The sequence below is a fragment of the Podarcis filfolensis genome, assembly GCF_964270895.1.
Source record: "Podarcis filfolensis genome assembly, chromosome: 1".
In the NCBI taxonomy this organism is placed as follows: domain Eukaryota; kingdom Metazoa; phylum Chordata; class Lepidosauria; order Squamata; family Lacertidae; genus Podarcis; species Podarcis filfolensis.
Window position 1 is genome coordinate 129,113,714 of NC_139604.1, and position 13,729 is coordinate 129,127,442.

At 46.9% G+C, this 13,729-nt stretch overlaps 1 protein-coding gene across 10 annotated transcripts in view; it reads left to right on the top strand.

Annotated features, from left to right (window-relative positions):
* Positions 1-13,729, top strand: part of KTN1 (kinectin 1) — a 104,379-nt gene that overhangs the window by 60,872 nt on the left and 29,778 nt on the right. For 6 of the 10 annotated variants that reach the window (XR_014547217.1, XR_014547218.1, XM_083610571.1 and 3 more), the window contains exons 19-24: positions 5,394-5,428; positions 6,259-6,349; positions 8,262-8,330; positions 10,052-10,089; positions 11,068-11,158; positions 11,312-11,380. Coding sequence is in view for 8 of the 10 variants with exons in the window: in XM_083610571.1 (XP_083466697.1) it covers positions 5,394-5,428; positions 6,259-6,349; positions 8,262-8,330; positions 10,052-10,089; positions 11,068-11,158; positions 11,312-11,380 (393 nt within the window). In the remaining 2 variants the exon portion in view is untranslated. The remainder of the gene's footprint in view (positions 1-5,393; positions 5,429-6,258; positions 6,350-8,261; positions 8,331-10,051; positions 10,090-11,067; positions 11,159-11,311; positions 11,381-13,729) is intronic. The other 4 variants (XM_083610576.1, XM_083610570.1, XM_083610573.1 and 1 more) reach the window with 1 other exon arrangement.

Genomic DNA, 13,729 nt, shown 5'->3' on the forward strand with positions numbered 1-13,729 from the left:
TATGCATGGTGTTTGGAATAGACTGGTAACAGGTGCAAGATCTTGACGATTTCACCATTTATTAACGCTATTTTATGCGGGTGGCGCTGTGGGTTAAACCACAAAGCCTAGGACTTGCCGATCAGAAGGTCGGTGGTTTGAATCCCCACGACGGGGTGAGCTCCCATTGTTCGGTCCCATCTCCTGCCAACCTAGCAGTTCGAAAGCACTTCAGAGTGCAAGTAGATAAATAGGTACCGCTCCAGCGGGAAGGTAAACGGCGTTTCTGTGTGCTGCTCTGGTTCACCAGAAGCAGCTTAGTCATGCAGACCACATGACCCTGAAGCTGTACGCTGGCTCCCTCGGCCAATAAAGCGAGATGAGCGCCGCAACCCCAGAGTCGGTCACAACTGGACCTATGGTCAGGGGTCCCTTTACCTTTACCTTTATGCTCCTTAATATGCACGATTCATAAGCCTTTTATGTAATACTGTATATTAATGTTAATTATATGAGATATTAATTGGAAAATAAGTTTCTGGTCCTCCATGGGAGACCATGGGTTAGAATGCATGCAGCAAAAAGCATCCCCTTATAATATCCAGTCTCTTTCTCTTAATCATACAACTTCAGGGTAGGAAGCAGCCAAATGGATCCCCCACTTCATTTGGACACTATTTCTTCAATTGGCCACTAATTCCTGCATTGGAAGGGGTTGGACTAGATGATTTGAGGTGTCTTCCAACTCTACGATTCTATGATTCTTATCCTCTCACAATACCATTATGTCTTGTGGAGGGGGGGGCGGAGTTGGAGTAGACAATCCGAAGCACCACATTTTTCGCTCCATAAGACGCACCAGACCATAAGACGCACCTAGTTTTTGGAGGAGGAAAACAAGGAAAAAAACATTCTGAATATCAGAAGCCAGAACAGCAAGAGGGATCGCTGCGCAGCGAAAGCAGTGATCCCTCTTGCTGTTCTGGCTTCTGGGATAGCCGCGCAGCCTGCATTCGCTCCATAAGACGCACACACATTTCCCCTTACTTTTTAAGAGGGAAAAAGTGAGTCTTATAGAGCAAAAAATACGGTATACAAAAACGACACAGGCACGTTGAGAACATGCAGGCTCTTTGGAACAACTCTTTGGAACACACTTAATAGGCTTTTCCTGCTTCGCGAATGCCAGCGGTGCTCTAGGTGACGTTTTCAGTAACGGATGCCTTTAGTTGCTTATGCCTACGGCAGTACAGTATTACAATATTCAGATGGGTGAACAATGCTGTGATAATCAGGGTTGCTGTTCCCTTGGCCAGGGTGGAGAGCACCAGCTGCTTGTGTTATCTACTAGATCTTGCTGAGTAGACCAGACATCAGTGGTGGGCCTTTGGTACAAACCTTAGCTTTGCTCTTTGCTTGGATAACGAGAGGGTTTGGTTTACGTTTGAGGCTCAGGGGCTGAAATGTTGGGGTCACCGTTTGCCTTCCCTGCTCCAGATGGCAGAGCATAAGCCCCTCTGATCTCAGGCTACGTGACCTAGAAATGGTTGTTTTGGTGCAGCTCCTGGAAAAAGGGAATCCACAAAGGACTAGAAGGGCTGCCGCCACCATTGGCTAGCTTGAAAGGGAGCATTTTGGGAGCAACAGTTTGCTTAGCTCCTTCGGCTTCTTTGATGTCTTTGCCTTTTACTTCTTGCCACAAAGGTGCAGCCACATTTGGGCGCACAGGTCCTGCAAATGCAGCCGACCAAGTTGGCTCTTGCCAACGTCTATGGAACAATATCTCACTGTAAGTAACTTGGAGGTGTCTCCAACATAGTCTTACTCAGAGTAGACCCATTCAAGTTACTTGACCTAAGTTGCCCGTGTCCGTCAATTCCAATGGGTCTTCCTTGATCTGCCACAGAGCTCATCGTTTTATTTGCTACAATAGTTTAACTCGGGAGTCGGCAAAGTTTTTGTGGCTTGGGCCGGTTCACGGTCCCGCAGACGCCGCGGTGGGCTGGAGTGCAGGTGCATGCTCAAATGCTATTTCCAGCGCGGAGGAGGCGTGTGCAGCTTCCTGCAGCCAATGGGAAGCCGGCCAGCCGGTCGCGGAATACGGTCCCCGCTCTGCTCTGCGCCAGTTTAGCGCAGCACATGGGAGCTGGCCGAGCGGGCGGCGGGGGTCCATGGGCTTGTTAAACAACCCCCATGGGCTGCTTGTGGCCCATGGGCCTTAGGTTGCCAACCCCTGGTTTAACTAATAGAACTTGCACTGAGGAAGTTATGCCGGGGGGGGGGGATGTAATTTTGGGGTTATAAGGAGCTGCTGTGCAGCAAGTCAGTTAGTTGCAGGCAGAGGTCATTCTCAGCCCCCCTCTCTGAGGTGTTTTGACCCAGAGGAAGCCAGCAAGGTGCCTTCAGATGTTTTCGGCTACATCTCATCTCCCTATTCAGGAATTACGGGAGCTGCAGTCCAACATCCGTAGGGTACCACGTTGCCTACCCTTGGTTTAACTGGACATTTGTTGTTGTTCAGTCGTGTCCGACTCTTTGTGACCCCATGGACCAGAGCACGCCAGGCACTCCTGTCTTCCACTGTCTCCCACAGTTAGGTCAAACGTGTTCAAGAACACTGTCCAACCATCTCGTCCTCTGTCGTCCTCTTCTCCTTGTGCCCTCCATCTTTCCCAATATCAGGGTCTTTTACAGGGAGTCTTCTCTTCTCATGAGGTGGCCAAAGTATTGGAGCCTCAGCTTCAGGATCTGTTCTTCCAGTGAGCACTCAGGGCTGATTTCCTTCAGAATGGATCGGTTTGATCTTCTTGCAGTCCATGGGACTCTCAAGAGTCTCCTCCAGCACCATAATTCAAAAGCGTCAATTCTTCGGCGATCAGCCTTCTTTATGGTCCAGCTCTCACTTCCATACATCACTACTGGGAAAACCATAGCTTGAACTGGACATGGCGAGGATCAAATCTGCAACCTCCTGTGTCAACAGAAAAGTGGGAGGGGAAAGAGTCTCTTACAGATCACCAAACATGGCAGATGGACACCTAGCATTTTTTTGGCAAGATTGCTAAAAGCTCCGGGAGCTACAGAGATGATGAAGGAATACTTCAGTAGTTCTGCAAGAAAATTGAAGAATAATGTGGAAAAAATGGAATCTGACCAAAAAACTTGGCACTAGGGACAATTTTCTAGGAAGTTGGGACTGCAAGAGGCTGAGATAATTCCTCTAATTGAAGCTCCTGTGGATGGGAAGAGTAGCAGAACATCAGTTGCATAAAGATAATACCTCAGCTTGGAAGAAGTAACAGACAGAAGGGAGGGTTTATATGTGTTTCCTAGGATTGTGCAGAAATTGCTGAAACAGAAACTGGTACTGCTTGAGAATGTGAAATCTTGAGAACTGAAAAGGGGGATTGCAGAACAGGATCTCCAGCACTTAAGAGATAGCCCGGGAGGGAGTTTCACTGCACTGTATAACTTCTTAGCCCTGTCAGCATCGCCTTGAGCCAGTGCCACGAACTGGACTCACACACTTCAGCCCCGACTGGGCTTAGCGAGCTGCGTAGCACTTCCAGAGACCACCTTCTGCACAGGAACAGGTCAAAGTGCTGTGGACCCACAGCTTAGAGATGTGAGCACCAGATTCACTTCAACAAGAAGACAGTCGTCGCACAGCAGAGTATAGCAGAGCATAAACGACTCGGAGAGCAGCTCTGTAGAATATCTTCTTTATTCTATCTACAACTATAATACACAACTATATACAGAGCTAAATGAGGTCTAAACGAAAAAGCTGAACTGCACTGAGTGTCTGCAGCTGCTCTTAGCAGCAACCTTATCTATACACACGATCTCTCTCTAACACTCAGTGTCTCTCTCTCTGACACACTGACTGACTGACTCTTTGATGTGGTGCTGGAGCGGAATAAGTAGAGAGCAGAACACCGCCCCCTCCTCTCTGGAAAATCACCAGACTCATCAGCAGATTCTTGGATATGGGAGGGGTGAAATCTCCTCAAGCCCATGGGTAGGCAAACTAAGGCCCAGGAGCCGGATCCAGCCCGATCACCTTCTAAATCCAGCCCGCAGGCGTTCCGGGATTCAGCGTGTTTTTATATGAGTAGAATGTGTCCTTTTATTTAAAATGCATCTCTGGTTATTTGTGGGGCATAGGAATTTATTCATCCCCCCCCCCAAAAAAAAATTAGTCCGGCCCCCCACAAGGTCTGAGGGACAGTAGGCCGGCCCCCTGCTGAAAAAGTTTGCTGACCCATGCCTTAGCTCTTCATATGTCCAGCAGAAGCAGAATAAATCATGCAAAGATCTGCTAATTGGTTAGATTTCAATTAATTTTCTAGTTTGTCTTAGTGCAAAGCATACAGAGTTCTGGCTGAAGGAAGGGCAGGATTCTGGGAATGGGGGAAAGAGGAGAAAGGTTGCAACATCTTGCATTCAGGCTGTATTGGTTTAGTTTAGCCAGGAGTGCAAGGGACCAAATCAGAATTGTTTAAACACGAAATAAATTTATTTAAGTAGTAAAGGTTACTTTAAAAATTCATTTTTATTTGGCTAGTGGCTCTTATGTGGAGGCAATAACCTTACATTTATTACAGAAAAGGGGGGCTTTTACGTCTTAACAAAGGAAAGTAGGTGATGTTGCTTACAAGTAATCTTTTTTTAAACTGGAGACTAGCTCATTGAATGAATCAAAGCTTATTCTGTCAAAATGACAAAATAGTGTAATAATTACAAGGTGAAGAGAAATGTCGTTCAGAGGATTTTGGTGGCTAGTATCTAAGGCAGGCATAGGCAAACTCGGCCCTCCAGATGTTTTGGGACTACAACTCCCATCATCCCTGATGTCCTGTTAGCTAGGGATGATGGGAGTTGTAGTCCCAAAACATCTGGAGGGCCGAGTTTGCCTATGCCTGATCTAAGGGTACAGAGACTGGGGTGAGGTATGTTAGGAAGTATGAAAGCTTCTCCTTGTCTCCAGGAAGCCCTTTTCTGTCCTCTCGTTCTAAAGTTATCTTTAGCATAATGGGTCACTTTGCTTTGAAATATTAACTGTAACGGTGAGAGCTGAGAACATGTACTATTTGGCTTGGATAAAAGCGGCTGTTCCAGAATTCCTGCTTAATAGGAGTCGGGATATCTGGGCCATTTGTACTGCTAGGCAACACATGGCAGTTTTGGAGCATCTTTGAAAGAAATCTAATCACCTTTTAACATGATTATTATCATGGCTGGGGAGGGGGATTTTCAGCTTCAGACTTTCTAACGTTTGACGGCTTTTCTGCATCGGCGCTTCAGATAATCAGCACAAATGCAAACAGCCGGATTCTGAGCAGCTGTCTTGCTCACTAGAGCTGCAAACCAGCATTAAGCATGACTTTTCTCTCTTTCTCTCCTGCTTTCAGACGAATAAGGATTTGTTGGAGCAAATGGAAAGAAGGTAAGAGCTGGGGCAGTAGGTAGCCTCCCGTTTATTTCACTAGCAAACTCCCCCCCCCCCAAGCAAAAAGAACAGCTAATCTTATTAAGAATAATAAATCTGTAGGTGTTTTGTGCTAAGTACCTGCAGCCTAGCAAGGGGTGTCAGGAGCTCAGCCTACACTCGAGTAGGACCCTGGCAGAGACACATGCCTTACTGGGATGTTCCCTCCCTCCTGGTCTTTTGTTCGGGAGCTTCAAAAGCTTTCTTCTGCCCGAACATCACAGCGACCGATGCCAACAGACACCAGCACACTTAGGGATCCGCAGAGTCTGCGCAGGCGTAACAGACCTCAGCAATTCAGCATTTTGGCTAATCTACTTTATTTACATATAAACACACACGGAGCACTGCAACATGGCTCCCTCTCTCTCTAACATATACCGTCATGTGATAGACAACAATCCCATGACTGCAATCACAGAGCAGGAATTCTAACGGGGAGGACCCCATACCTCTGTGCTAAGGTGCGTGCTTGACATGGAGAGGGTCCCAGGTTCCATCCCTAACATTTCCAGTTAAAAGATTTTCAGTACCTGGACTGGGAACAACTCCTTTGCTGAAGACACCCTGAGAACCATCATCTGCGAAATGAGACAGTCCTGGCCTAAACGAACTAGCGGTCTGGCTCTCATTTTAAGGCTGCTTCGTATGTTCTTGCTTGCTCGCCACCAATGCCCACTGGCTTCAGCAGGAAATAAGCCCAAACAGATGGACATAGGATTGTTGTCCTGGTAGCACCAGTTGGTTTTGAGTTGAAGTTCATCACATCTTTTTCAACTCCTCCTCAGCATGACAGACAAGGATGACAAAATCAAGACGGTTGAGGAACTCCTTGAAGCTGGACTTATAGAGATGGCAAATAAAGAAGACGAGCTGAAGGTAAACTCTCTTCTTAAGAGTCGGGCATCCCCAGTGCATGAACAGTGTGGCATTGGGTGCTAATACAGTGTGTCTTGCTCCACCACAGGGTAGTTAGTTACATGCCCAGATTATATCAACAGCAGCTGCTGCTTCACTTTTCTCCCCTTTTCCTCTGTTGTGTCTCTACATAGCTGTCCTGCCTCAGTTGCTCTGTTCTCTTCCACACTCTCTGGAAAAATAATGGGGTAATCCAGCAACTCGGCTTAGGTCGAGGGACAGTGAAAGACTGGCAAAGGAAGAGGACTTCCTCAGCCCCATCCTGAGTCCAGTCACAGAACTAGTTAAATACAGTGGTACCTTGAGTTACATAGGCTTCAGGTTACATACGCTTCAGATTACAGACTCCGCTAACCCAGAAATAGTACCTCGAGTTAAGAACTTTGCTTCAGGATGAGAACAGAAATCGTGCTCTGGCGGCGCGGTGGCAGCAGGAGGCCCCATTAGCTAAAGTGGTGCTTCAGGTTAAGAACAGTTTCAGGTTAAGAACGGACTTCCAGAACAAATTAAGTACTTAACCCGAGGTACCACTGTATCTTATACAGCAGTTAGTGGCAGGAGATGAAGTCAGCAACTGAAGATCTTACTGAATGCGACAATGGCACACCCATGTTTTGTAGTCTATAAAGGGAGGGAACCATGATGGAGTACCCCAGCTGCACCAAATTCCAGATACAGTTGTACCTTGGAAGTTGAATGGAATCCGTTCCGGAAGTCCGTTTGACTTCCAAAACGTTCGGAAACCAAAGCACAGCTCCTGCAGCCATCGGAAGGCCCGTTGGATGTTCAGGTTCCAAAGAACGTTCACAAACTGGAACACTCACTTCCGGGTTTGCAGCGTTTGGGAGCCAAAACGTCCTAGTACCAAAGCGTTCGGGATCCAAGGTACGACTGTATTCCCTGTCTGAAAAGCAGCACAAGCTTTTTCCAGTTGCAGTCTCTTTAAGAATGTAGTTATGGACTTGAATCTTACAGGGCAAGCTTTTTTCCTTTGACTTTCTTCTTTCTACACTTGAGAAAAGCGAAAGCCTTCAGCGTAAGGTAATAGCCATCCATTCGGACTCTCCCACCTGCCCCATTGGTACTTGTCTACTGACCAAGCTTTGTAAGCTTGAAGGAGCGTGTGATGCTTAGATCTTGGGTGTGAAGCTCTTCCTTTGACCTGCTTATTCTGTCTGGGTAAATGTTGCTGAGCTCCTTGCAGGCTAAAACCCAAGGGCACGTATCAGTGGATAGGAGGACCAGGACAGACTTTTTCTGAGATGTTTCACAGGGTGAGAACCACCCCACTTTAAAGGTTTTATTCTTGAGGAGAGATGCTAGGGTATAATAATAATAATAATAATAATAATAATAATAATAATAATAGTAATAATAATAATAATAATTTATTATTTGTACTCCGCCCATCTGGCTGGGCTTTCCCAGCCACTCTGGGCGGCTTCCAAAAAAATATATTAAAATCCTCTAATACATCAAACATTAAAAGCTTCCCTAAACAGGGCTGCCTTCAGATGTCTTCTAAAAGTCTGGTAGTTGTTGTTCTCTTTGACATCTGGTGGGAGGGCGTTCCACAGGGCGGGTGCCACCACCGAGAAGGCCCTCTGCCTGGTTCCCTGTAACTTGGCGTCTCGCAGTGAGGGAACCGCCCAGAAGGTCCTTGGCGCTGGATCTCAGTGTCCGGGTAGAACGATGGGGGTGGAGATTATGTCAGGAAAGGGATCCAGCCATGTAAACCATGACTTCCACACGTTAAAAATGTTGTCAGATAAGTCAGCAGCGATAATAGAATGTTGTTCTTGGCAAATGTATCATCTTCCCTTTTGTGGTTGCAATTAACAGTACTGTGTGGAAAATGTTTTCCTCTTAAAAGGCACTGAGAACAGAGAACGCATCCTTGAAAAGTGAAGTTGAAAATCTGCAGAGGGTACAAACAGAGCAGGTACGTTGCCTCGGTTTTGTTTTGTTAAGAAAGGTTTTCAAACTGGTTGCTGTTAAGTCAATCCCTGTCGGAGGATTTCGCCTGAAATTGCGGCTTCCATTTTGCAATGTGCCTCACTGCTTTTGCCTTGCGCTTTTCGTTCAGTTGGATTTCAAAGAATTGGGTCCTTGAAGAGTTAACTTCTGACATTCCCGCAGACTGCTAACCCCTGTAAATAAATGTCTGCACAAATGTCTTACTCCACATGAGCAGAGGAATAGTGTAAAGAGACGCTCTCAGAAGATCTCCGTGGCCTACTTCCATGATTAGAAAGATTGCATGTGAGCTGCTGTTTATGCATAAACGGCAGTTGCAGTTATGTCTGCATTAGCCCTCGTATGACACGTAATGCAAATACCGCTGCTGCTTAATCCAATCTAAAAATATAATTGACCAACATTCTGATCTGTGGGTACCCTTTCCATCAGCAAAGCTAGTGAGAGGTGATGCCATCTGTTCTGAGTTCAGCCCTTGATCCTTTGAAGCCCATTCAAAGCAAGGTGAAGGATTTTCTAAACTTGAAAGTAGTTGCTGTGACTTTCTGCAAGTACTACCCCAGATCTGCTGGCCCTGGAGCAGCCATCGACTCTTCATAGTTTCACTGCCGTTCTACTTGCAGGGTTTGCCCGTGTTGACAAAGGGAGAAGGGTTTTAATGTTGAAAACTTGTCAACATCTTTGGAGAAGTCAAGCAAGTGAGCCAAGTCACATGCGGGAAAATAGACAGCCCTCCCAAGTCATTTACCCAGTTGAGCTTGTGGAAAGGTTGCATTCAACCTTGATGGGTTGTTGGCTGTCTTCAGAGTGTAAGCAGAACTTGTCGGTCAAGCCATGCGAAGGTAAAACCTTTGGCCGTGTATGCAGTCGACATGCAGAGGGGTCAAGAGGCCAGCTGGCAAGCCCAGCTCGGACGTCTCCTTCCATCGGCCCGTGCTCCGATGTAAATCAGCGACCCGGACTTTAGAAGCCAGGGCACGCAATTAGCAGAGTGTACTGCGCACACAGAAGTAGACGTGAGGCGTATGAAGTCATGCTACAGCTATAGAGTTATTGAACATAAATCAGAACAAAGAAACATCTTGTCTCTCTCATGTCATCTCGGAGAGAACAGCAAAAGCTATACAGAAACGGAAGTTCCCAGCATACTGTGCTGGAATGTAAACAGACCTGTGACATGCAACAATCTCACACCTGTTCCTTAAGGTGGAATGGAAATGTCAACAGCATTCAACCTTGGGCTGGGTTGTTGACTATCTTCAGAGTTTAAGCAGAACTTGTCGGTCAAGCCATGCAAAGGTAAAGCCTTTGGCCGTGCAGCAAAGTTCCACACTTTCCAAGTGCCCTCCCAAGGCACAGTAGTTTCTAGCATTGCAGAAGAAGGGAGATTGTGGGTCTCAGTGAGATTCCATTAGAACAGGAGCTTGCAAAGTATCCTTCATAAAGCTGCCCTACCTCTGTTTGGTGAGGACACCTGTATTCCTCAAGCTCACTCTTAAATTTTGCAAAGAACTAATTACAGGTGCTGCAAAATGCTACAGTTTAGTCCGATTAAAAAAAATAGGACTGATTAGTTTTCCAAAACGAATTCCACCAGCAAAGTTGGTGAGAGCTGGTACCATCTGCTAGCTCCAGTATTCTGACGTTCTCTCTAAACATCCGTCCTCCTTGCTTTTGTTCCCCAAGGTTTCCTTTGCAACGTTGGTGGAAGAATTACAAAGAGTGTAAGTAGAAGCACATTTCCTTTTCTTCAGTTTGAAAGCCCTCTTTACCCTTACGCTTCTGTTATCCACGAAGCCTGTGTGGGCAGGCTTTGACTACAGAAGCGCCCAGACTTTAGAATGTAATCTGTGCAGTGGGATGTTCGAAGTTGCTGCATTTGACTCTTCAGAAGAAACCATGATTGTGAAATGAAAGGCTTCAGGGTGCAGCCTAAATTCAGGCTGCTGCCCAGCAGGGCTTAACAGCAGCGGGGCCATCACTGCATCTATAGTCCCGCTAAGCTTGAAAATGGGGGTGGAAGGGAGGAAGACAGGTAGATTACTTCACCATTCTGGAGCTAGTACAGTAGTCAGAACCAGAGCAGATCCAATGCTGTCATGTGACCCTAATGGAGCCAACCTGGGATCCAGCTGATTCTGGGCCTGCTCAGCCCCACCTCCCCAACCTAAATAAAACAAAAAGATCATCTACTTGTGTGTTGAAACAAAATTTCCCCCCTGTATGCTTGCTTGGGTCACACCAGTGCACACAGAATAAAGTTGGATTGCTTGCAGGAGATTTATAACTTTTGGGGCTTCCTTTTTAAAGTCCCAGGGAGTTTTCAAGTCGGGTGCCAATAGCTGCACTGGCATTGGGTGAAAACCCAACCTTGTTTTAAAACCAGAAAGAATGTCCTGCAGTAATAGTAGCAGTGCTGTATTCTTTGAAGAAGATTACTTGAAGAAATTGCTTTTCTTTAAGCAGAAGCTTCTCTACCAGCAGATGCCACCCTACTCTTTCAGTTGTGAATCAGTTTACTTTATAACTAAAAATGCCAACTTCTTGATGCTTGCTCTGATTCATTTGGGCAGTATTGCATTATATTCCTCAGCAACTTCCTGAAGCATTTCTTTCCCATCTTGCGCAAATGCCTCCCCTTCCCATGCTGTACCACTGAGTTTCTTAACCTCTGTACTCTTTTCTATCTCTCTTTGCTAAAGAATTAGTGAGAAGGATGGGAAAATCAAGTCTGTGGAAGAACTGCTTCAGGCTGAGGTCCTTAAAGTTGCCACCAAGGAAAAAACTGTCCAGGTAGGTGCTGGATCTTTCGTGCGCTGCCTTTCTTGTGTGTTTGTCATTTCATCACCCCTTTTGTGGCCGAATTTTTCGCACCCTTCTTTTTCTCATTTTTTGTGGGATGTGTTGTCTCCATTGTACAACCTTGTCTGTTTTGTCATTGAAAAGGGTTTGGCACAGGAAATAGAGGCTCTGAAAGAAGAAATAGGAAAGGCCCAGCTTGGAAAGGACACACAGGTAAAGTGGTATTGAGCCGGCAGCTGGAGGGAGTCCTTTGCTTTGCAGTCTTCCTCTTCCTGCAGCATGGCTCCTCCGTTCCTATCTGTCGGGGGGGGGGGCTCTTGCTGGGAGAGGCCTGGCGCAATTCATTGCCATTGAACCCAGAGGAGGCTGGACCACTGGGTGAAGGGGGTGCTGTTCCACCAACATCAGCCAGCCCCTGCCTGCCTGCCTGCCTTCCGACTTACATCCAGTCCAGGAGGTGGCATTGGCTGTCATCTTAGCCTCAGTGTTGCCCTTGTAGAACTGAGCATCAGGAAGGATGGGGACAAGACCAGAATTTGCTTACTCTGCCTGCCATTGGCTGTTAGCTGCCCTTACTTTTTGTGCCCCCTGGCTTGTGCCCCGTTAGTCCCTGGTGGGCGCCAGCTGCCGCTGATTGAACCGAGAGATATATGTCTAATCAATTAAACATTCAGATTAACGATTAAAAGCCTGTCACTCGGCGAAAGAGGCATTCTCAACCAATCCGTCAGGCGACTTGTTAAAAGGAAATCAAAATTTACGAGCACATAATAAAACTGCGAGTGATTTGTTTCACAGTGCGGTTTGAAAGCCTCTTCACCCACGTTTAAGCAGCCTCCTCCGCCTGGTTGCATGCCAGAGGAAGAAGGGGAGGGAATGCACAAGCCTGAGGGTCTTCATGCAGTGGGAAACTGATTTCACATTGCATCCGAAACAGTCCCAGGAGTTTCCGCTGCTTAGAGTAAGGACTGCAGTCTTACGCACACCCTTGGGGAGTCAGCCCTGTTTAAGTTCCTGGGAGTGACTTCAGAGCATACAAGTCATCTACCTCAGTATTCTCCACTCACTTTCTGGGATCTCCACCTGTTACCTAATTATTTATCTGGAGAGACCAGAGTTCAAATCTGTCCCCGCCCGCAACCTGCGAAGCATATGGGCTACAGCTGAATTGCCACAGCACCCCCTTCCCTTCATGCACAGCCCTGCAATCCATAGCCAAGCAGTTGCTGTATTCTTACCCTTACACTGAGCATGTCGGAAAGTTGTCTTGGCACCTGTCAGGAGCTGAGCAAAGCACCCTGGGACATTGCCTAGAATTCCCTGCCATGTGCAGAGAGCCTCGTGGCAGGGATACACATCTATGTGGAAAGAGTTTCAGGAGGAAGAAGCTTTCAAAAATTTATTTTTATTATGTACAGTCGTACCTTGGATCCCGAACGCCTTGCGACTCGAACGTTTTGGCTCCTGGACACCGCAAACCCGGAAGCAAGTTTTCCGGTTTGCAAACATTCTTTGGAACCCAAACGTCTGACACGGCTTCTGTGGCTTCTGATTGGCTGCAGGAACTTCCTGCAGCCAATCGGAAGCTACACCTTGGTTGTCGGAACATTTTTGGAAGTCAAACGGACTTCCGGAACGGATTCCGTTTGACAGCCAAGGTACGACTATATTAAATTTGTACACTGCCCTGTACCCGTAGATCTCAGGGTGGTTCGAAACCACTGGAGTTACGTGTCCAAGAGTATAGCAGCCTCTTAAAATCATAGTATTGGAAGGGACCCTAGGGGTCATCTAGTCCAACCCCCTGTAATGCAGGAATTGCTTGTCTACCTAAATAATCTGAGTGCCTGGCACAGGAGGTTAGCAGACAGCTGTGTGCTGCTATGCATTTTGTCTGGAGCTCAACTTTATTATCTATTTGGGGGGGGGGGGAATGTATTGGGCTACATGGAGCATATTTTGTCTTGCCATTAAATGTTGCTCTCTTAATTTGTTATGGAAGAGGGCAACCATGAGGTGAGCTTGGCTTCTCTGAAAGCGGGGTCGGGGGGATGGAGCTTAGCTTCCAGATAATGCCCCATTTTCCTTGGGGGAGGCACCCATGAAGCTTGATCCCCCCCCCCTGCCTCACTGTGTGCTGTAAGGTCTACTCCTGGAAAGTGTTCATAAGCACGCAGGTTTAGGGACATAGGAGGCATGCCATATGAGGCATTATATAGATTTAGGGGTAAATAAATGTAATAATTTAAAAAATAAAATAAATGACAGGCGGCACATTTAGTTTGGGTGGTGGCGCATGAGGGCATAAAGCACGGGAGAGTTCAATGGGGCAGGTGCATGAGCAAAGGGCCTCTGGCATCTTGCTGCGCCTGTAGCATTAAAACGCCCTTGCTCCTCCTCCTGAACTGTGTGGATTCCTTGTCATCCCAGGAGGTGTCTTTGCTATTACTTACTCTTCCATCTTAGGCAGTGTGAACTGTTGCTCTCTCTGCAGCATTTGAACAGATGCAGCTAAGGGCCTAGAAGCCACATGGTGGCATTTATGGGGCAGCCAACACAAGT